General features: G+C 32.5%; 3 protein-coding genes and 1 long non-coding RNA gene across 10 annotated transcripts; 2 read left to right on the top strand and 2 right to left on the bottom strand.

Annotated features, from left to right (window-relative positions):
- Window positions 1-2,157: 2,157 nt before the first annotated feature.
- LOC141664111 (uncharacterized) lies at window positions 2,158-5,514 on the top strand. 4 transcript variants are annotated; one of them, XR_012551834.1, is made up of 5 exons: window positions 2,158-2,439; window positions 2,557-2,629; window positions 3,570-3,776; window positions 3,860-4,459; window positions 5,081-5,514. It is a non-coding gene; the product is annotated as an uncharacterized LOC141664111 (long non-coding RNA). The 4 variants fall into 4 exon arrangements; XR_012551835.1 differs by having other exon boundaries at window positions 4,926-5,514; XR_012551836.1 differs by having other exon boundaries at window positions 2,521-2,629.
- A 1,434-nt stretch (window positions 5,515-6,948) lies between these two features.
- Window positions 6,949-15,841, top strand: LOC141666806 (uncharacterized). Of its 4 annotated transcripts, XM_074473010.1 has the most exons (13): window positions 6,949-7,184; window positions 7,466-7,564; window positions 7,634-7,730; window positions 8,331-8,400; window positions 8,594-8,654; window positions 8,761-8,814; window positions 9,806-9,962; window positions 10,047-10,143; window positions 13,620-13,729; window positions 14,157-14,263; window positions 14,988-15,098; window positions 15,213-15,347; window positions 15,700-15,841. In XM_074473010.1, exons 1-12 carry the CDS (start codon window positions 7,095-7,097, stop codon window positions 15,327-15,329), a joined length of 1,170 nt encoding a protein of 389 aa, XP_074329111.1. In that variant the 5' UTR covers window positions 6,949-7,094; the 3' UTR covers window positions 15,330-15,347; window positions 15,700-15,841. The 4 variants fall into 4 exon arrangements, with proteins under 4 accessions (XP_074329111.1, XP_074329110.1, XP_074329112.1 ...); XM_074473009.1 differs by lacking the exon at window positions 15,700-15,841 and having other exon boundaries at window positions 6,950-7,184; window positions 15,213-15,520; XM_074473011.1 differs by lacking the exon at window positions 15,700-15,841 and having other exon boundaries at window positions 6,952-7,184; window positions 7,634-7,718; window positions 15,213-15,520.
- Window positions 15,463-16,814, bottom strand: LOC141666807 (reticulon-like protein B14). Its single transcript, XM_074473013.1, has 5 exons — window positions 16,657-16,814; window positions 16,310-16,490; window positions 16,070-16,199; window positions 15,926-15,995; window positions 15,463-15,843 (listed from the first exon to the last, which is right to left on the bottom strand). Exons 1-5 carry the CDS (start codon window positions 16,754-16,756, stop codon window positions 15,674-15,676), a joined length of 651 nt encoding a protein of 216 aa, XP_074329114.1. The 5' UTR covers window positions 16,757-16,814; the 3' UTR covers window positions 15,463-15,673.
- Window positions 16,815-18,722: 1,908 nt separating this feature from the next.
- LOC141666635 (uncharacterized) lies at window positions 18,723-23,060 on the bottom strand. Its single transcript, XM_074472747.1, has 6 exons — window positions 22,391-23,060; window positions 21,889-22,100; window positions 20,204-20,495; window positions 19,987-20,072; window positions 19,815-19,906; window positions 18,723-19,353 (listed from the first exon to the last, which is right to left on the bottom strand). The coding sequence occupies exons 1-6, from the start codon at window positions 22,685-22,687 to the stop codon at window positions 19,139-19,141; spliced, it is 1,194 nt and encodes a 397-aa protein (XP_074328848.1). The 5' UTR covers window positions 22,688-23,060; the 3' UTR covers window positions 18,723-19,138.
- Between the last annotated feature and the right edge of the window lie 1,124 nt (window positions 23,061-24,184).

The raw sequence follows: 24,184 nt of genomic DNA, 5'->3' as shown, positions 1-24,184 counted from the left end.
ATTTCCTGTTTGTTAAGATCTGAAAACTAAACATGAAACATATTAGACATGACATCTCAAATATATCTAACATGTTAAATATAGAAACAAAATAAAGAATTAAATATTTCTTAACATGTGCATTTTTTATAAATATGACAACTAAAAAGGAACGGAGTGAGTAATATCATATCATAACTATTTACAAATTATAAATACACAAATATTTATATATCATAATTTCTTCCTTATTTCACCCACCTTCAACCAAAATCATATAAACACATGTTTTTTCTTCTTTAATTTAAAGGCAAAGTAAGGGCAATTCTTCCACATTCTATTATAGACTTGTATCAATATGCCTTTAAATTTGATAGAACTACTGAATCATTGACTAAATAATACTCTAAAAATATTGATATCAACATTGTTCGAACACTGCAAGCCGGTTGAGTACTTAGGACGTATTGAACAAGAGGATATGTATATAAATTATAACACATTTACAAAATTACGTTTAACCTCAAAACTAATTTCACTTACATATCCAAATCATCCAATAATGAGGCAAGTCATATGTCAATGCAACGTTGATCATGTTTATATTATCACAGAGTTTAGATATAAGTTTCAGTTAGAAATAAGAAATTTAGTTAATGAAAATCCTTATAAGGTTTACACTATAATATATTTATGTGAATGATACACCTCGAAATGAGCATAAAATTTTATAACTTACTAAAAGGGATCAATTAAATTTAAAGAAGTTCATGAATTTTTTTTCTAAGGGTATAAAACTGCAGATGATGTCCAAAAATGTCAAATCCAATATATTTCAAATGTCGGCGATAAGGAAAAATCTCATTTCGGTCATCAAAATGTTAGTTATAACAGATTTCAAGTTGTCGCACGTTCCAAGGGAAAAAAGAAGAAACGATGTTAGTGTTTGCGAGCTGGAGGAGGTGGATTGAAAGTTTGGGAACACACTTGTTTAGTTGGTTTGTTGTGGCATATTTTGTTGTGCAAAATATGCCTCTACATAACAAGACTAAGTCACTCTGATAATCCTAATATTTAGTTTTTTGATAATTTTTTTATATTTTGTAATTGTATCTCTTGAGTCTGTAAAAATGTTAAGAAAAATTAGACTATAAATTTTCTTATGAACAACCATCAAGTTGAGAAATAAACTCTGAAAGAAGATTAAGACTGATCATGACTCAGAGACAAGTGTAGAGGTTTTGAATTGAATACTGTTATTTTTGGAAAAATGATCTAAGTCACATATCGACAAGTCACATATCAAGATATACAGAGATGTCTATCGAGAAGTCAGACTAGCTCGTAGAGAAGTCACTCTACTTGTAGAGATGTCATTCTACTTGTAGGAAAATTCAAGACATGTAGAGATGTTGACATATCGACAAGTGAAAACTGCACGCAGAGAAGTAGAGATGTCGACAGGTCAAAACTACATGAAGAGAAGTAGAGATGCCGACAAGTCAAAACTGCATGTAAAGAAGTAGAGATGTCGACAAGTAAAAACTGTATGGAGAGAGGTAGACAATCCAAAAATGCATGTAGAGAAGTAGAGATGTTGAAAAGCCAAAACTGCATGCAGAGAAGTGGAAATATCGACAAGTCAAACTGCATATAGAGAATTAGAGACATAGATAAGTCATAATTTTTATCGACATGAGACATGTCTACACAGTAATGAAGATCTCGATAACAGCTGAAAGTTACACTACGCCATAAGTGGGCTACTGTAATGCAAGTGTTACAAGCAGCGTTACATTAGCTAAGAAATTTTTGTCCTATTGTAACACCTCAAAATTAGTGTAACAATAGCTATAAAACTAATGTTGCATAGAAATGTCGGTGTTGCACGACATGTAACATCAGCACCTAGTGTTATATTAGTTACTTTTTATAACTTTTAAAAATATTAAAGTAAAATTTTTATTATAAATTACTATTAAAATTATATTCTGGATTATTAATATATCAATAGTGTAATATATATTATTATAAAATTTATTTTACATAAATATAAAGTCACTTTTTTAGTTTTTTATTTAATAAAATAATAATTAAATAATTAAAATTAAAAAAAAAATCATACACGTTTTACTAGGTGAAAAATAGGCGGTATTTTTGCCCCCCAAACGAAAATGACCCAGACCTATATTCACTTGGACAAAACCATCGCTCTCTTTTTTTCTCTCTCTCTCTCAAAACATTCTCTCGGCTCTAAGGATGAATTAAAGAACAAATTTGTGATTTGGTATTTGAATAAACAATTTTACGGCTCTAATTTGAACGGCTAGTACTTACTTTTCATTTTTTATGATTTTGCAGGGTTTCTAGGGCTTCCCGGTGGGGATTTGAAGGTAATTACTAATTTTTAATTGATTTTGCAAGTGATTTGGGCTTTAAAATTGGGGTTCAAGTGAATTGGTAAGCATATACATCTATTTGATGTTTTGTTATGTTAAATTTTGGGTTTTGGTACCATTAACTGGAGGCTTTGTTCTGTAGATTAGCACTTCATAATTGGGGATTCTTAATGTGCAGTGATTTAACACCCATGACTGCTTTTGTAACTTTTAAAGATGCACAAGCCCTCGAAATTGCACTCTTACTATCGGTACCCTTTTTATTTCTTTCTTTCTTTTTGCTTTATTTTCCTGTTATTCCTATAGTGATAGTCGTGTAGGTAAATAAAGATAAATATACAGTAATATACTGCTTTTTTGTAAGAAAAATACATAAATTTGTATTATTGATAAATGTATATTTTTTATAGAGTTTTAGTCATTGAACCCGAGTGATGAACTATGATACATCATCTACAACATCATATGTTGAAGTGACTCTATTCCCAGTCTAGCATAAATGAAATAGGGTGGATTTTAATGTGGCGTTTGATGATAACTTAAGTGTTAAAACAAGAAATAATTATAAAAAGTCATTATAACTTGTAAATATGTAAAACCTAACTCATAGTCATCACACAGGCACTACATTCCTAGTTGAACAACATAGAGGAATATGCAAGTTCAAGCTAAAGTGTGGAGTATGGACAGACAATCATCTAGCATAGCAATGGACACGAGTCATGAGTTAAAGGAGTTAATTCAAATGTCAAACAAAAGATCAAGATCAAACTTATCAAACAAAAAGATCAAGTTCAAATTACTTCATGATAAAGTATGCTAAACACAACTTTGGCACTAAGAAGCACAAAAGGCTAATACCGAGTTATTAAACAGTATATTCCAAAGACTACACATAAATGTATACCCATACTACTAGTAGTCATATATTTCAGCTCTGTAAAAGTTATGATGGCTTCCTGGTTATTCAGAATTATTGAACTTACCCTGTAGATGTCCATTATATTAACCAACGCCTAAGTTGGTCAAATGTTAAGCAAAAGACCAAGGTTCAAATATTTTATGATTGCATATGTCAAACAAAACTCTGGTACCAAGAATCACTTGATATACACAATTTGATTCAAAGGTTAACATTTAAATTGGTATATGATTCAAGTTACATCAATGGTCTGTAACATGACATTGCAGTGGGAGAACCAGAGGAGCTGTCATTATTTGAAAAACAACAGTCGCAACTACTACAGAAATCTTCAATTCAACAGCCTCAAAGTCAGTTTCAACCCCAAGGCTTGTACGCAGCATGTTCCTGCAAATCCTCAAAGTCAAATCTAGTCACAACTTCAACCCCAGCTCCGTTACCCACAACAATTCTAACAACCCTCTCAATCTTTATCAGTGAGTTCTTTAAAACAAAATATTATTTTAGATATATGCTCTTGAAAAGTATCTCACTTACACATTTATTTTGAAATATTCAGTATCAGGCTCCTGGATATGCAGATCACCAAGGTACTCAGGTATGTCACTTTTTTATATATTTATAAGCCAAGTTATATGCAGAACTGGTAAAAATTGTTTGCAGCAACAAACAAGAAAATAATGCCATGTCAACAATCACCTGTAGTGGCTAGTGAGTGGAAGACTAGAGAGTGTGAGTAATAAAGCACTTGCAGAGGAGAAATCTTAACAGCATATATTGATTTATTGTCTTTTACAGAGAGAATGAGAAATGAATAAAGTGATTTGGTATACCGCATTACTTGTTCATATACTATGCCAGAAATTATAGCGAACTTGCAGCTTATAGGAAACAGAACTAATCTGTAATTAACCACCAGGTGCAATGCAACGAGTCTAGTGACATGCTGCATTTATTTTGGAGTAAAAATGTGTCATGTTTGATAATGTAGAATATATTTTTTATGCAGTTCGGTTTGATCAGAAGGTAAACATAATTAAACTAATACGATCAAAATAATGTTCTCTTTATGATTGACTCAATTGTTATTTTCTAAGGAACTGCTCAATGAATTCCAGAAAACCAATACTCGCAACCCATCTCAGATCGTTGTCTTCAGGTATCACATATCTTACTCTCACATATTATAATGTTTTTCTGGTCATTAATTTTATCTTGACTTAGTTTTCATACCATTTTCTCAGGTCTATAATATGATAGTTATAATGGTATCAAAAATATATTCCCTGTACGTATCAAATGATAAAATAGCTAGAGATGGAGTTGAAATTTCCAAGGTTGCAGACAGTTTTAACAATAGGAAAGTAAAGATACACATTAAGCAAATAAATCAGAAATTTCTTTTGGCGGAACAAATAGACCGTTTACCTACCTGTGTGGTATAACTTAAAATCTTCCCCTCTTGGTTTGGAACTGAATGTGCTCTTGATTTTTATTAAGAACTAGAAATTGTGAATGCTCAAAAGTAGTACTGTATATTTGTTATTGACCATGACTAAAACTTCAGTAATGGGCAAGAGAGGTTTGGATTGATAGTTTGTTCTTGCAAATTTCTTGTTGTACAGGTAATGACAAAGAATCTCCTAAAGTATGTTCGTGTCAAGGAGTTTGCTCCAGAGACAGAGTTCAAAAATCATTTCATTGGCTTTTCTTTGTTCGAATGTTTCTATGCTCTGAATTCTCTCTCAAATTTTGTATTTTATTGTACATTAATGGGCAGGAGTAAAAGCACCAGTCCTACAAGGATATTGAGCAGAAAAAGTTTCACTTCAGAAACAAGCATGAAAAAGAGCCCCAACATGAGCCCTAGGAGAAGTATGACCCTTAATAGGAGCATGATCCGAAGTCGAAGTTTTAGTGGAAGCCCTACACGTGTCACTCGTAGAAACAGTAGTTCTAGCAGAAGTCCTATTAGAAGTAAAAGTAGTTGTGATATGTGTTGGGGTGTAAGTAGTTGATGTTCGTCTAGTTAGGATGTAAAGTAATAGTATGGTATATAGTTGACACTGTAATTTAGTAGTATGGTCTACTTTGATATTTTGTTGCTAATGGGATTGTTCTTTAAATTAAGCATATATTTCCAAAAAATTAAAATTAACGGTTACATATGCCCATATTCTAGTGTAATATATGATTATATATAGTGTTACATTACATATGCTAGTGTTGCTTAAGTATAAAAAATTTGTGATACAATAGATAAAACAGACTGTTACAATGGGTTATATGAGACCCACAAGTGGATCTCACTTATGCACTTATGTAATCTTGATCAACCTAATGTATCACTCATTTTACGTTACATTTGGGCATTTTAGTGTTACATTAGTTGTTTATTGTAACGTTTTCCTCTCTGTTACAATAGATCAGTGAAGTGTTACATTAGGGTGTCTATTGTAATGCTCATATACGTAACGCCCCATGATGTTACAATAGACCTATTGTAACGCTTTTGGGGTCTATTATATTACCATTTAGGCATTACAATAGCCCACTTATGGCGTAGTGGAAATACGACCAACTTGAAGATTCAAGATTATTAATCAACAAATCTTTTATCATTGATTTGAAGAGTGTAAGATCAAGGATCAAGGTGAACTGAACAAATGAGGGTTACAGAACTAGTAGATTCTACACAGATATGCTGCACTCGAAATAGAAATAGACAAATGAACTTTAGAAAATGTGCTAGTCTATTTTAGTGCAAGTTCTGTAAACTGTGCATGTTATCTATAATAGGCCAATATTGCACTATCTATATAAGAAATAATAATATTTACAGTATTATCTATATTATTAATAGGCCACTATTGCACTATCAATGTAAGAAATAATAATATTGACTAAATTATCTTATGAATATAAATTTATACAGTTTTATGATATAATAACATATTTATTAATTAACATAACTATGTGAGTGTTATTAATAAAGTTATGCAATTTATGTAGAGTAGAAAGGGGTAAATTTATGTTTTATATTTTAATATTACTTTATTGTGAAGACTTTTAATTATTACGGGTTAGTGATTCGGTGCGTAGCACCGGTAAAACGTTAGTTTAACTATAATAACTGAAATGAGTTATAATTTAATTCAATCTTATTTTTTATTATCCCGTCTCAATACCGTCAAATTATCTTAATCAAATAATGAGAACCGTAACGCACTGTTCAAACTCTCATATTTGTTCAAACTCTCGTATTTCAATCTCTCGAATAACAAACATCCACATTATTTATAAATATATAAATAAGTATGCATGTTCAAATTCTACTAATAACAAGCATGATCTAAATATTAAAATAGTAAACTACCTAGATTATCGTGTCCGAAAACATTTATTTTATTATTTTTAAAAATATAAATAATTTTTACAAGCTCGAACAACTAACATCAACAAACATTTATATAATTATAATAAAATTACAAATAAAGTCAATAGTTTTTCACATTAAATTTCCATTAAAATTATATATTGTATAAATATAAATATAAAAATATTATCAGGAACAGGGTATCGCAGGGGATGAAAGAGTTAATAGTAAATCAATAATATTAAACATTGAAATTACTATAACTATAAGTTAATCTATTTTTAGATTAACGATTTAGGTAGCGTAGGAAGGCCGGCGTAACGATTTATAATCCGGTTGTTTTAGACATTTAACTCATCTATCTACGGGGAGTTCGTAACTGATTAATTCTGGTGGATTAAATTAAAATAGAGATAGAATGATGGACGTGGGAATTAAATCAGTAGTGGAAGCTATTCACGCCTCTCCTACTCAGGCCGTTCTTTACTTCTCCGGCGGTGCTTCTCAGGTACATATATTCAACCCCTCCTTTTTATATCATGTGTTTTGTAAAACTTGATACAATTGGAAATATTAATTCTAAATATTATTGGATACGTGTTACATTTAAGACAATTAAAATTAGCGCTAATTGTAACTGATTCCAGGCGGGAACTTTCTGTTATGCAACTAACTAATTAACAGAATTAGTATGGACCAAATTTGATTTAACAAACTTAACAATAACTGATATGTATATACATGAGACTGTTAGAGAATATGTGTTCAACACATTTTATGTTTGCTTAGGCGGTGGGCTGGTTGATGTCTGTTCCGGGGGCTTCGAATACCGTACTTGAAGTTACGGTTCCTTATTCCAGAATGTCTATGATTCAATTGCTTGGCATGGTTGGTTAATTTCCCCCCTCTCCTCCTCCTTTATGTGTACTGATGTTAATAACTTAGTATTATCGATAGGTTCCTAGACAGTTCAGTAGTCGGGAGACTGCTGAGCAAATGGCTTTATTGGCTTACAATCGCGCTCTTAAGCTCTCCAAACCAGGTTTTCACTCATGTAACTGTTTCAGTAATGATTTTTGTCTGTGTCTTTATATTTGTTCTATATAAATTTGTGATATTGATTGTGTTACAAGTCATTGACAAGATTTCAAATTTTTTGGACAAGATTACTTTCTTTCATTAGCGTGAATAAAGTTCGCTTACTAAATTGGAGTCACTGATAGTCAAAGGCAGCGTTATTTAATATCATAGGCAATTTGTGTTGTTTCTTTTGAAGTATTAAAGTGTTGATGGCCAGTGTGTATTTTATCAACTGCTTCCTTTTTAACTCTTTCAACATAAATTAAGCAACTCATTGGCAATTGTCAATCTGACATGTTAAATTGCAATTTGCACTATGCTAAATTATAGTGTAACCTAGGAGGTGAGATAATATGTTCTATGTATGTATTAGACCTACTCAAGACTTTGTTTTCTCATTGTTTTACTTGTGACCGTATCCGAAACTTGAACCTCCGTTACAGTTACAAAAATAGTAATTCCAACAACTCTAAACAAAAACCCTGGATTTGTAATCTGTTAATTAGCATTTGTTTAAAGTGGATTATTCTAAAAAGTTTCCTTGTTAATATTACTCTTACATTTTTTTGATTAGGTTGTCCAGTTCTTGGTGTTGGGTTTACTGGTTCCTTGGCTAGCACACGTCCAAAGCTTGGTGATCACAGGTTTTCATTTATCTTTTTCCCCTTTATCATCACGAAAGCAATTTCTTACATGGAAGGATGAGGTAATTCTTTTGGATTAGAATATGTTGAGATATAAATTATGAATACCTAAAGTGACTTGAAGAAAGTATTTACAAAAGGTAGTTTGGTTCTTTTATTTTTCTCAAAAGTAATTTGTTCACTACATCAACAGGTTTCACTTGTCAACACGGACTGCCAGCAGGCTTTGGGCATCTTCAGTTACATTGTCAAAGGCAGATATTTCCCCATAACTTTCTTCTTCCCAAGTAGTAACACTTGCTTAAATTTCGGTCTCAAGTAATTCAGATACCTAAAAAAAGTCCCTTATTTGTTTTTTAGGGTTTGCGGACTCGAGAACAAGAAGAAAGAGTTTCAAGCCAGGTTTTACTCCAGGTCTGTAGTAGATGTAGAAACTGAGATCCACACTCGATTAGTACACCTTTATTTTGGGTATCAGGACATATTTGATTATGTAATGCTGTACTTCTTTCTCCTTCTTAGTCATAATGCTCTACATTATATCGAAACTAGTTAAACTCTGATCTCTGTCTTTGCAAAAGTTTAGTGTGTACAACTATTTAGGAGTGTAATTGGATGTTGAATTCTTGTGCTTTATTCCATTGAATTAGAAATCCTTTTTAATGCCTTATATGTTGATTAATTACTAAATTAAGATCTATCTTTATTTTTACGATATTGAATCATTAGTCGCCTACTGCATCATGATGTTTCTTTCTTAGTCCACAGCTGATTGAGTTTCATATTTGGTTGCTTTCTTAGTTATGCTTGAAATCTTTTTCCATGGTATCCATAAATTGACATGAATGGTTAGGAAATGTATTCACAAATAAGGAAAATCATACTTGATCGTTTCTTCATGCATTTAACTCCAAATCAATGGAAGCATTACTTGGTAGATATATTATCATGCACATGCTAAAGTGAGAGCCTTCATGTGGTACCAGTGTACAACATACTCCACTTGTTGACAAGTTGAGTCATTACAATAAAGCTATATGTCAATTACCTAATGTTAAGGTACACAACCATGTTTGCAACTATTACTTTATTAATTTATTTTGCCACTTGCATGCTTAGGTGGCAAATATAGCAACATCTGTACTTGGTTTTATATTTAGCACAAATATAGCATTTTGCTATTTTGCATCCATGTATAGCATCCCATTGGAGTTGGTTATTTTGCTCGGGTGCTATATTATAGCAATAGCATCCACTTTAACACCACCATTGGACTTGCTCTAATGAAAGGGTCTACTTTAATGACATGGTCCAGGTCTTTATCAATTGTGAAATCCTTCAATAGAATTGTCTTTATTTTTTCACTGTTGTTACATTTTCTATTAATTAGCATTTATGGTCTCAGGCAATTGGAAACGCTTGCAAAATTCCGATACCAATTAGTTCTGATTTGACTGATACTGAAGTCCCTGACGAATTTGAGAAGCAATTTCAAGAGGATGAAGAATTACAACAGCTCATAGATGGGCAAATATGCTTCAAGGTTTATCCATTTTCCAGTGGTATGGTGTAGCAATATGTAGGGTGCCATATTTTAAAAAATATATAATTTATTTACGGTTCAATGTGAACGAAATATTTTGCAGTGAAAGATGCTTCAAACGTAGAAAGGAGAATTATTCTACCTGGTTCATTTAATCCCTTGCATGATGGTCACCTAAAACTCCTTGAAGTTGCTACCAGGTATGTAGTTTATTCCTAGAAGCTGACAATGTTATGCCCTAACTCATGTCAAAGTGAATAGAAACAAACAACGTGCAAAGCCGTTGGTATTCTTCTTTCATAAGTACAGTTTAATATGATTTGCAGCTGTAAGTTGTCTTCTTTCCAAAAATATTTAATTACTTATTTTTTTTAAAAGACATCGCTAAGTGATCTTAAAAATCGGGGTGGATAGAGCAATATACTCCTTATTTCTTTTCGATTAAGATATGACAGTAAGAAAATTTATAGTTCCCTATGCCTTTTGCCTTGGTGATTAATCTTTATTACAGGTTCAGAGTACATATTAATACTTATACATGTATAGTTGTCACCTGATTGGGATACGCGATACTTCTTGAACAATGATGCTCCAATATAAAAAATTGTGATAGATCGTAGTTTCTAGGATCTGATAAAGTATTCAACTTGCTATTTAGTTAGAGGTTGATTACTGATTCCTATTAATACTGGATGGGATCTCACTGCTGATCAAATCATATTATTCTTGTTGGCTCGATGGTGTAGTTTTGTAATACCGCTGAAAGTGCATTTTGCAGCTCACATATATAATCAAACTAGCATAATAACCCGTGCGAGACACGGGTCATTTTCTAGAGTTTTTTTTTATGAATCATGCAATTATAATATTTTTAGAGCAATTCCAACAATATCCATATATAGGCTCTTGATTCAAATTTTGAAGAAATGGAGATAAAATTTCTCTCCAACAAGCTTCATATCCCCCTCTATAACATGAGGAGTTTCGAATGTTTCCTTACTTTTAGGAGTGAATATCCCCTCAACTATTATTATATTATATTATTCGTACCCGTTATTTTATATTTAATGAATGGTTATTTTATATTTAATGAATGAAAAGAGGGTAGTAAGTGTACGTTTAAAATGAAATGATTAAACTTAATCTGTAGAATGTCGTTAGTATGTTTACAAATAAAAAGCTAAAAATTAACATACATGTTGAATATAGAGTTGACCAAAATCTTGAATTTTATTTAAATAAACTATATGTATTGCTCTTATTATTACTGAGTTTACTACTAACTTATAATTAACTTACTCAATTTAAAAAGATAAAAAATGCATAACTGAAGTCAGAATGACTTGCAATCATAATATAACATAATGTAAAATCTACATTATTGTTAATATTAAAGTTGATTTTAATGAAAAATATTAGTTTTTGAAATTCAACGTATGTATGGGAAAATGTTAGTTTTTTATTTACACTGCTGTTAAGAAAGTAAGATTAAGTTATATGTATATGTGTGTTAGCATTTAAGTTATTGTATGTTATATCTCTTAGTAAATTATGATGTTTCAATTATTTATATACTAAATATCTGATTTATGTACATGTATAATCATTATTAACATCTACTGAGACAATTGATTACTTAAATAACATGCACTTATAATTATTCAAAAATTAAAATTATGTAATAAATAAATTGCTATAATTTATATATGGTATTCACATTATCACCGACAAACAATCCATATCTATTTTTTACGCAACCGGGTATCAATCATGGTTGTAACATAAAAATGAATTATATATTTTTAAGACTTATTATTGATATTCATGATTTTTTTCAAGAATTCGAAAGAAAAATTGTAATTATATAGTTATTTAAACCGTTTTTAAGTTTCTTTCATTACGACTCTATTATTTGTTCATATAATAATTTAATAACATTTTATACTGTTCCCCTAAAATTAAAAAATTTCAGTTCGATAAAGTTTTATAAATATCAATTGAACTGGTTAATTCCTTCAAATTATTGAACAATATATGTTTTTTCCATAAATAATATAAAATGCATTGAATCAAATGCTACAATATAGTATAGAAATAACTTTTATTTGAATAATTCAAAATATTAAAATAATTCAAAATATTTGTATAATATTATCTTGATCAATGAATATTGCTGATATAAAAAAATTCTTTTTTAAAAGCTATTTTTTTTAAAGTGAAAAATGAAAAATAAATTGATTTAATATATCATCGTAGTTTTAACAAATTTCGTGAGATCTCATTTCAAATTTCAAATATTCTTAAAATCGGGACAAATCCCAAAAATAATAGTACGTTACCAGTGAAGTTAGTAATTTTAATATAAATAATCAATTGACTTTCTATAAAGATCTCAAACACATTAATTTATATCAACATAAGATATTAAAAAATTTCACATTATTGGTAAGATATTCTCGCCGAGCTTGTAATTTAAATTTATGTTTTTCGGCCGGGTCATGTAGTCAAATTTCGAGTATTTTTTGAACAATGGGTCAAGTTCTAAAATGCATTGACTCATTATAATTCAAACTTTTTATAATAAAAAATATGTTAAAATATATGAGATATATTTTCAAACTAAAAATGATTAATAAATAAGATAATAATCAATTTATGTAATATGCCCAATTTTATATCTGGAATTCAATTATTTAAAATTAACTGTACAAATATTCAACTAACTATCCTTTGTTTTGCGGAATTCAAGTAAGTATCTTTGAAGTTAAATAAAATATTCATTTAGTACACTTACATATTATGTGTATGATAAAAAGCACATGTGACAATATGGTGTAGTGGTAAGAGGTTGTATTGTTGAATGAAATAACTTGAGTTCGATTCCCACGAAACACTTCTTTTATATAAATATTAAAAACAGGGGTAATTTAGTCTTTTCAGTGAGACTTTTTAATCTCATGAAATTATACCCTTGTTCTCCTATTATATATAGAAGAGATGACTTTTTAAAAACATCCAATATAGTAAGCTAGCAGCACCCATAAAGATCATACCTAATGCAAAAAGCTCCCACGTCAGTGATCTGGGAAAGGTTTTAACATATGCAACATAAACCTTACTTTATGCTTCGCAAATAGGTTGTTTGATTGTGACCTTTTATCCATGACTTATTGATTTCTTTAAAAAATATCAGCTACAATCAGTCCATTGCTTTAATAATTTGGTTAAGTTTTGTTTGATATGTAGATGACAATGGGATTGTATGAATTAACAAAAGAAAAAGAAATGGAAGTCTATGCCATTATTTCAAGGAACTCCTAAATCACCTTTACGATATAGTATGAAGATAAATGAAGAAATATGTTTTATATCCATTTCTTGAAATCGGCATTGCCACATTTGTTGCGAGTTTTTTTTACATATCCTAAGCAAATTATCTCCTCAACCATTCTAATAATTTGTTTTCATTGGGAGAAAGAATCAAATGTAGGAAGATATAATTCAAGTGGTTCATATAATTATCATGAAGGGAAGATTCTTTTTATGTTCAACAAATCTACTCAAATTATAATGTTTATAAGATGTAAAATTTGCATTAAAATTAATTATTTTAGTGTATCATGTAGCCTATAGAGTATGCTTCTCAATATCTCATTATATGTTTTCATATATGCAGCATCTGTGGTGATGGATATCCATGCTTTGAAATATCAGCTATAAATGCAGACAAACCTCCTCTTACTGTATCTCAAATAAAAAACCGCGTAGAGCAGTTTCAAAAAGTTGGTGAGCCTATCCTTCTATATATAATGAAAAAGATGATGGTTCAATACACACTTTAGGATTGTTAATATTCATTTAGCAATTCATGGAAGTATGAATCGGGGAACAAAACACGCGTCATCTCAGGAGATTGCATATCTGCCTGTATGACCAGAGGGCTATTTTTCTGGGCTGTCCTATCTGCTTAATTATTCTTTTAGTTAGAGTTTGTCAATAGTATTCCTAAGGATATGATGTTAAAATATTCTTTTAAAGATAAACTTGCTTTATAACGCCGTTTATGCAAGTAATTAAAATTAATCTATTTTTGCTCTTGCGATTGTAATCAGGTTTCTATGTACAATAAACTCCTTAGACCTAACTGGTTATCCATCTGTTATTGTGAGCTAAATTAAACTGATAATGTGACTTCTTAACATGGGAAATGCAGGAAAGACTGTGATCATTTCCACTCAGCCTTACTTCTATAAGAAAGCAGAACTTTTTCCTGGTAGTGCTTTTGTGATTGGAGCAGATACGGCAGTGAGGCTTGTTAATGTAAGGATTATCAAGTTATTGATGGTATTCTATTGAAGCATATTCCAATTTGTGTCCACAAAAGGGTTTATTACAATTTTTTTGTTCTTTTCTTTAACCTCAGTTGTATGAACTTTGTGTTTATTTACCAACTCGTTGCAGCCTGTTCCTGCATATATAGGCTTTTGAGGTGTAAGTTTTTAGTATGTTGACCCTAGTTACAAAAATCTTAGAATATAAAATTCCTTACACGAAAATATAACTGTAAGCGGACCCACAACCCTACTTTTCTACAAACACCTATCTTAATTCATATGACGGTTCTCCATAAAGATACACTAGTGCTAGTCTACCACTAGCCGATACTTATTTTCTTTGTCCATTTAAATTAAGGTGACAGATTGGGAATGTCACTGTCAAGCACGTGTACGGGTCATCTTTTTTGGATCATGTATATGTTATTTGCAATCTAAGGTTTGAGTAATTAGGACAGAGAAGCTATTGATAATGATATAGGTCCTTTTAAGGCTACATGCAAGAATATGTGTATATAACTATAAGAATAGGTTAGTGTCTGCTGTCGTATTTTGAAAGGAATGCACTATTGGCTATAATTATCGAACTTCCCAAAAGTTAAGTTTTTTTAGGACATGTAATCTCGCTCAAAAGAGGGTGCGGACAAATAGGAATCTTTGTAACTCGAGTTATTCATACAATGTAAAACTTATTGTTGATGTCTATGCAGCCCAAGTACTATGGCGGTGATTATGGCAAAATGCTAGAAATCCTGCTCAGCTGCAAAAACACAGGATCTTCTTTCCTTGTAGGTGGTCGAAATGTGGATGGTGCTTTTAAGGTTAGGCTCCTATACTGAACCTTGTAAAAATGGTGGTTATGCTTGCTTTTGATTCAGTTTCTTGTGACTGTAGAGTAGCATGTGTAGTATTTATTAATTTTAAAATGCCTGTAGGTTCTTGAAGATATTGACATTCCGGAGGAGTTAAAAGATATGTTCATATCAATACCGGCCGAAAAGTTCAGAATGGATGTATCATCATCTGAGATCCGGAAAAGCAGAGGAATGTGAAATGTTTACCACTGCGATGTACGTAATATGAAAGATGCTCACATTGAGTTATCCTTCAACTTTTGAAAAACACTAAATGTATCGAAACACACGTGCAAGAACATTTTATTGTTCTTGTGATGCAATTGTTAAATTTAATCTCAATAACCAAATTGTCACGTATCTAGTAGAGTTATATTATTTTTCCCTGTTGGAAGGTTCAGTAGTTTACTTTCTTATGTAGCATAGCATCTAGACTGCCGATATCATATCATTATATCATTATTTGTACAGGGATTACCAAATGAAAAGATTAATAACTATGTAGTAATTCAGAATCCTTGAATACCCAGTATAGACTTTGATTATCTGAATTTTTTTTCCTTGACAGGCCCTCGAGGAATTTTGTTTAAAACCTTTGCATCAAACTTCTTGTATAGTTTCTTGGCATCTCGATTGCCTTTGCTTGCAAGATAATCCACCTCGCTCTCATACTTCTCATACAAAAATGGTAGAGTTTCCAGTCCGAGAAAGCCTTCATCGCGATACAGATAACACATGGTTAGATACCACAATTGCATTTTACAATGAGTGTTTGCATTAGTTTGTGAACGTACCAAGATATAATAGGTTTATAGAACTGATATAGTTTCCAATAACTGAGACTACCCACAGTAAGGCAATGACCTGCATATGAATAAGCCTGTTAAACGATACAGTACTTGGAGAAATAAATTGATGTTGGGGAATAAGCTAAATACCATAAAGAACTTGGAGAAATCTTTTCCAGTTGAAATATCATAGAATCTTAACAAAAATTTGTTGATCTTTGCGAATAACCATCTAACTGAAGACTCTGGTATTGTGAAATCGCAGACATTTGGAGGATTCCTATTTGAAGATTGATGCAAATGAGATAGGAGATCAGCTCAGTTAAGTTAATGGTAATGCAAATTTCGTCTAAAAATATGTTGAATATGTTGGAAAGAAGAAACAGTCACCAGTTGGCAAATCCTGCCCCAGTATACCAGACGAAGAGACTGATCATAAAGATTATGGAGATGTGACACAAGAGTGAAACAAAGTTGTACTCCACAACTTCAAATAAAAACCATATGACCGTGAAAACAATCAGCAAAGCAGCCGATAAGTTCTTGTTCTTCCACAGCAGTATGTCAGCAACTGCAATTCAAAATTTATCTGAACATGTCAATAGAAATGGAAATTTCGCATTCTCCATTTGATCTTAGTTATGCATAACATTTACTGATATATCAAATTTGATATTTCAGCAATGCAGCTGTTTTCCGATCATAATTAGGTTCATGTTTTGAGGTAAAGTTTGTACCTTTTCCTCCACCGAGAATAGCATGCATAGGTCTTTCACGGCTGAACAATCTCGTCGTAGTTGCAGGTTGATCATCAGAATCAGAGGCATAGATCGGCATGGTTATAAATTAAGTTAATGTTAAGAATTGCGGGATAAGTATGGAGGTATCTATCATGGTCTAATGCACTATATCAAGTTTATATAAGAGGTGCAGTTTTACCTGGTTCTAAGATTATTAACCAAGATAACTGTTAACTATATACCAGGGTCAAGAAAAGAATGACTTTAGCATGGCTTACAAGATTTATAATTGCTTCAATTTAGATCACACATATATGTAATATAATATGTTCTCCTGCATTTTTTTTTCCTTCCCTCCAAGAAACAATTGTGTGTGCAGTCCTGCAGTGCATCAATGGAAATTCGCTTTATCATCATCCAATGCTATCACCAAAACAAATTTAAGACATTGTGTGCATGAAAAAATTTCATTTATAACAATGATCGGTACAATTACAGTAAGATCCTGGAATTAATAAATTCGAAAAAAAAAAGAGGAAGATGTGTATGAAAAATGTGTGCAAATGGAATACTATTTTTCACAATTGCACCCGAGATAAATCCATCTACTGTCATAAGAAATAAAGGCTTCATCATCCCTCCTTTGATGCATATTCATGGCTACATTGTTCTTGGAGTTGATTCAAGAAGAAGCTCCACCGGGCAAAGTGAGGTTGAATTTAACATTCTGCGGAGGAAACAATTGTTGGCGCTCCCATCTATTCCGATCACTCCTGTAAATGAAAGGATACCTTCCAACTTTCCAGAAACACTTGATACATCTTGATCTAACACCGTACGCCCAAAAGAAACCATGTCTCTTCTCATTCACATACAGATAACACCAGTGCAGTGGGAATGCAAACTGTGTGAAATTCCAGCTATATTGTTGCCCTCCCTCCAACACATGCAATGATTTTTGGTCTTCACGCCCAAAGCTACACATATACAGAACCCTGTCCTCTGATTCATTGAACAAGGTTACCTCTACCCTAGGGAACAAGTTTCTGCTAATTCTTGCTGCCCACCGGTCCAACAACGACAGATTCTCTGCGTACGATGGCATTGCCATTAATAACATCAGCGCAGCCACCACGAGGGAATTCTTTGTGCTGGCTCTGTTGTTGGAAGCCATGGTAACGGCTGCCAACGTGATTTTTGTGTTGAAGCCTTTGATTTCAGATGGCCTTTATTACAATGTGAATCCATAGAATGTGTCTGTATATATGGGCAAACGAGAAGAGTAGCAAGGCATTTTTGGTAAATAAGAAACATGTATATTTGGCTGGATAAGCTTACAGCCGTTGAAATAAAATGAAATGACTGGTTTACATTTCAAAACTTGCATCCACATTGATCAGTTTTTTAAATGGGCATATTTGATATACCCTCCGTCCCGAAAAACATCTTCTGTTTTGACTTTTTACACTATTCATGGTAAGCGATTGACTACTAATTTACGTCTAATCTATAAGATCAAATATAATCACGAGTGATATTGTTGGATTCGTATTTATGAGTATAATGAAATTTTTATATTTAATACTAATGCGTAATTAAACATATTAACAATCAAAAAGTGTGCATTGTCAAACATGTCCAACACAAAAAGGACACATTTTTAGGGACATGCAGAGTATATCACATGATACTTTCATGTAGCTTAGATTCGCTCGTATTCATTCAATGTCTAATAAAAAGAACATTCATAGGCATATATTTCGTGTTCAGATTCAAACCTTGTAAAGTAATATTGCTACTTTTTGACAATGTGGTTTTATAGAAAACAAGCATGTATCGCAACATAACTATGAAGCTATTCAGTTTTTCTAGTACAACAATGCCAAACAAAATATATAAATATTAGGCATCAAAGAGCAGGAGAAACAGAGAACTTGTATAGGACCAACTACGAACTCAATTCCTATCAACCAACACAGATGTATAGATACTAACGCAAGGCAGTCATACCCTAAACTACTTTTCTTTTTCCTTTTTTTTTTATTTTTTAAAAACAAATAATTAGTCTGGATAACATTACAATACACTGGCTACTACATTCAAATCTATTATACCCTATCAAAATCCCCTTCATAGCTAGTAAAAGTTACACTTAAAACATCAGGACAGAAAAAATAAGCCTGTTATAACACCCAAAAAAAAGATATAAACTAGATAAAACATTCTCTGCCGACTAGCAAGCAGAGATGGTCAGGGGATTTGGTTCAGCACTTCTGCGTCTACACTACTAATATATATTGTAGTCTACTTTATTCTGCCATTGATCTTCTCACATTCCATAGTGAGATCTTCCTTTAATCGACACAGTTATACATTTTTTTCAGATATTACTCACTTTATCGAAAAAACAAATTTGCTTTTCCCTGAACTGACAGAATTGTTAGGTGACAGAAGTCATGACAGACGTCATCTCCAATTATCATCTACGGCAGAAGAAACGAAAATCAGGGTGATAGACCTTGCGCAAAGTCAGCCACTCTTCAGCAGCCTGCATGAGCGAACTCACTAATTGCCCATTCTCTGTCCATAGTGACAATTTGAACTTGTATGAAGCAAAACCAAAAACAGGTAATGACATCCTTGAAATACCATCAATCTCATTCGGATATGCCGGGATTGGAGCATGAGTACCTTCTGCAGAATGTAAGAATGCAATATTAAAAACAGCACCAAAAACTAATTGTCAAATGTAGGAGACCCATCTCTGAACTGATCACAAGGCTCAGAACATGTACATTGCATATAAGATGTCTTAGGGTAACAGCGACACCCCCTCCCCCCTCCTAAATTTTTTTTAAGAAATTAAATGGAGATGACAAGCGGCTGGAGGAACTATTGGTAAATGAAAGAGTATGATGGAGATAAAAGGTATACCAGATACCAGCCAGCACAAACACTGGCATCACTGGCTTCAAAAGATGACAACTAGAACAAAACAAAACAAAAAAATGCAACAGCCAAAATAAACATATGAATAGAGGCTGAAAACAAACCCTGAGGATCAGAGTTCATATAACATGATAAGAGACAAAGGGAAATTGATACAGATAGGTGGTCGACAAATAAAAAGCAATATACCGAAAAGCTTCAATTACCTGCCACGGCGGTAGAAAGAGGGTGAAATGTCAAGAAGCAAGCATCCAGATCCTTTAGTGTAGGTCCCATTGGAATCCTATATATTGGATACCTGTAATATTTAAATACCAGTAAGTCACCTGTACAGACATTGTGCTACTGCTAGGCAAAAGCAAATTAAAACAGTCTTACCAGGACACCGATATCCAACTGGAAGGTCGCAAATCACAGCTCCTCAATGATTTCAGTTCAGGGAACCGAAGAGCAAGATCTGAAATCTATTATAACAAAAAACTTCATTATACCACACACGGACGAAAAAGACAGAGGCAAACAAGAAGACAAGTAGAGGTACTTGAAACAAAAGGATATTAAAAAATTGATAATGTAAGCGGGGAGCAATTTTTACCTTGTTGGCTAAAGGTTCCCTACCAAAAGGTGGATCCCGTTCAAGATACTCAAATAACAGAAAGTCCTGAGCTTTGCAAGATTCACCCTCATCACTAGAAAATTCTTCTCGGAGCGCAATATTTTGGTCACGCAGAGACAATCTCTCCACTCTTTGAAGTACCTCGCCTGTTGGATTGTTATAACTTCTCTGTTCCCTTGAGTATCCCGTACAATTTCTATCATGTTCATAATCACTGCTCCCATCACTACTAGAATCCCGAAACTCCACATCATTGTACTCACCAGGCCGCCTGTTCCCCCAAAGAAAAGTCAGACTTACAAAAGTTAGGAATGTAAAACTAGTAAGACTACAAAAACTAGTCACCAAAGTCAGGAACATCAGAACTTTTATTCTATAGCGTACATCACCTTCAAACATTAATATAAGAAAATAGATGGGGAAGGCGAGCTCAAAAAACTATATCACCCTTAATGTTTCAATGTAAAAATGTTGGAAACCGAGATAACATTCAAGTAAACATATCATACATCAAGTTGAGAGATAATAAAATTTAAATGTAGTAACTGCACCATCAAGATGATTTGCTCATTACAGATATTCAATGTAAATCAAGAGGCTAAACTCCTAAATAAAATATTAGCAGTGAGGGTGAGGTAAAACAATCAGACATACAAAAATTTGAGTGCCAATTTAGTATTATATCAAAGTAACAACAATAGTCCAATAACACGGAGAAATATGGAGCAGTCTTTGCGGCGTGTAGTATGCACTAATAAGATGAAGTAGCTACATAACATTAAAGCACTTGTAATGAGCTTCATGAGTTGAGAAGTATGAAGGAGAGAGGCAACACAACCAAATAGAAACGTGAAGCATAGTATATACTAAGATGATGAAGAGATATTTAATTTTAGAACTCCTGTACTGAATTCGTGAGAGAAGAGATTTAATAGTTCTACATAAATATCCGTAGATAATTTTGAAAAAAATTGGAACACACATGGAATAAAAAGAAGAGATATAATAGTTCCAAATGAAATTCCTAGGGGAATTCGAAAACAGAAGTGGCACACATACATCAGAACAAAGACATTGGAATGTCGACAAGAAAGTTACACGCATACAACAGCAAAGCAAGATCCAAATGAGTAGTTACACAGCTTGGGAGACTGTATAAAATGCCAGAATTCGAGATCTGTAAAGACACTAGAATCTGCGAATCGTGAACTAGTATAGCACATTACAATTTTGAATATGTGTGTGCGCATTTCTGTGGGTGTCTGTAAATACTGCCTATAAATTTGTCCTTGGTATACAAACACAAGTGCAGCCTCAAAATATTGGAAGTTCAACATGAGCTAGTACAAATAATATCGAATGATTTCATCCATTCGATTGCTAAATATTCACAAAAAAATAAGATGTGACCTGACTGTTCGGATATAATGTACATTATTTATCACAATTCATCTAAAAATCTTAAATTTCCAATTCACGACATTCTTCATACATTACTACAGAAATGCCAGTTATTACATAAAACAAAAAAAATGAATAATCTCAATCATAGTTTCCATCAGTTAATAACATTCTAATACAGAGAAAGCAATAAGCTAAAATCTTGATCATCAAAAGCCAATAACAAATTAAAATTAACAAAGCATAATCACAAACATATATACCTTGCACTCGCTGAAGGCTTTGATCGATCAACATACAACTGCATCCCAGATAAATACGGAACATAATACTGAACCACCGACTCAGTATCATTAAGTATCAAAGGAACACCAGCACCATAAGCACTCCACTCCTTAAAAGACTCCCACAAATCACTAAGCAAGAAATACGGCTGTAACTCCACTCCACAACTCCTCCGTAACTTCACATTTCTCTGCAGTTTTAAACACAAATCAATCATCCTATATACAAAATCTTCACAAAACACAATCTTTACATTAAAAAACACAAACATCACTAAAAAAATACAATCTTTAACACAAAATCACTAAAAAACTACAATCTTTAACACAAAATCACTTAAAAGTACAATCTTTAACACCAAAAACACTTAATAATACAATCGTTTACACTAAAAACACAAAATATCACTTAAAAATACAATCTTTAAAACAAAAAATCAATAAAACTGCAATCTTTACCCTAAAACACAACAAATTATACCTTAGATGGATACTGAGCAGGAACAGAAGGAATAACCGACTCTAAAAACATTTCTAAATTGCGCAACGGTGACGCCACCGGCTGAACCACCGGAGGCGGCGGTAAAAGCGCCGCCTTTTTAATCTCCGATTCTCTATTGATCGCCGCAGCTTTAGATTGACTAGCAGTAACATCACTAAGAGCTCTCCTGAGATGATCCTGATTCAATTGACCTCTCCGAGACGACCGAGCCTTAGCCGGATTGTAAAATCGATCTTCGCCGCGGCTTCGCCCAAACTGCAATCCAGCGCCTAACATCCTATAAACCCTAGAAATATAGACACACTAATACAATAACAATAATAATTCTAAATAGTTGAAAATAATTTATTTTTTTATGATTTCGATTTGAAATTGAAAGTCAAAGGCGATGGAGCGAAAAGATGATTTGAATAGATCGGGTGTGTGTGTGTGTGTCGATTGGGGAAAAATGGAGGATCGGTGTCGACGAATTGAAGAAGAGGGGTGAATTGAGTCTGTGATGAATCTTTATAAACCCTAAACAATATGTTGGACCGGATCAACACCAAAAGTTTTTGAAATTTATAGATGGGATGTATGTTTGATTTTGTGGGTGGGTTCTATAGGATGCTAATGTTTTAGACTATTTTAGTCAAGACTCAAACTTGAAAAGATATCATAATTTGTCTTCAAGGAAATTGTTGATTAAAATTGATTTATCAAAAATGATATATGATGTTAGGTAATTTTTAAACAATCGAAAATGTTGTTAAAGAGAAACTTTTCAATTTCTCTTATTAGTGTTGTCAAAAAAAATATGTTTCTTCTTAGAATATAGGAAAGAAGGAAGATTTTGTAAATAATTGTAAAGAGATAAAATAATTAATTTATATTCTGTGAAAATGGGGAAAATAATATGAATTGTTTGTAAAAAATAAAAAGCTCTCAACTTTCTTTCGTCCTTCTCCCTTCGACGATAGCTTGTCCAACTCACGTTCTTTCTTATTTTAATCTAATATTTTGTTAATAAGACTCATTATTGGATTACTTCTGTTTTTTACACATTTTTTGGGTTGTTTACTCTATTTCTCGTGAGACCTTATTTTTTTCGATAATATTCCTCGAATGGTGTCTTAGAAGCCCGTCTCCTTATACTCATTATGTCAGCCTGGGTCGATAAAGGCTAGAAATATTTATGAGCCGAAGCGAGTCTGCCCAGTTATAGCGATGATGGACCGCCCCACAATGGACGAAACCGCGGTATGTGTTAAGGCGAAAACACGAGCTAAAATTACACGCAAGTATACGCGCTCGCAAGTAGTATAAGATATAAATCAGATTTGTTCCCACAGATACTCTTTTTAGTTAACTTAAGATTATGCACTTATGCAACAATGGTATGGCTATCGCTTAATGCTAAGACAGTAACGAGTTTAGATATTTATAACTAAGATTAAACTAACATGCAAATTAACTAAGAATATAAGTGATTGAATTAACTATATGAGACAAATATGGGATTCTAACTTCATTAAATACTTCATTCAAAGTCATTGTTCTTAACCTTAACATGCAATGGTGATGATAACTATCAGATAACACGAAACTAGTAAACGTCAACTTTCGTTGCACGAATACCCTACTACCAGACATCCACAAAAGAGATAGAAGCTGAATAGAACCAATTATGTTGAGACCTTATATGTCTATAGAATTTGACAACATAAAGGTTTAATTAACAAGTTACCTATCGTGATTACATAGGGCAAGTAAGATGGTTAAAATTACCTACGA

Source organism: Apium graveolens, chromosome 6 (assembly GCF_009905375.1).
Source record: "Apium graveolens cultivar Ventura chromosome 6, ASM990537v1, whole genome shotgun sequence".
NCBI lineage: Eukaryota > Viridiplantae > Streptophyta > Magnoliopsida > Apiales > Apiaceae > Apium > Apium graveolens.
Note: the sequence above shows the minus strand (reverse complement) of the source record. Positions and strands in the feature narration are given on the sequence as shown.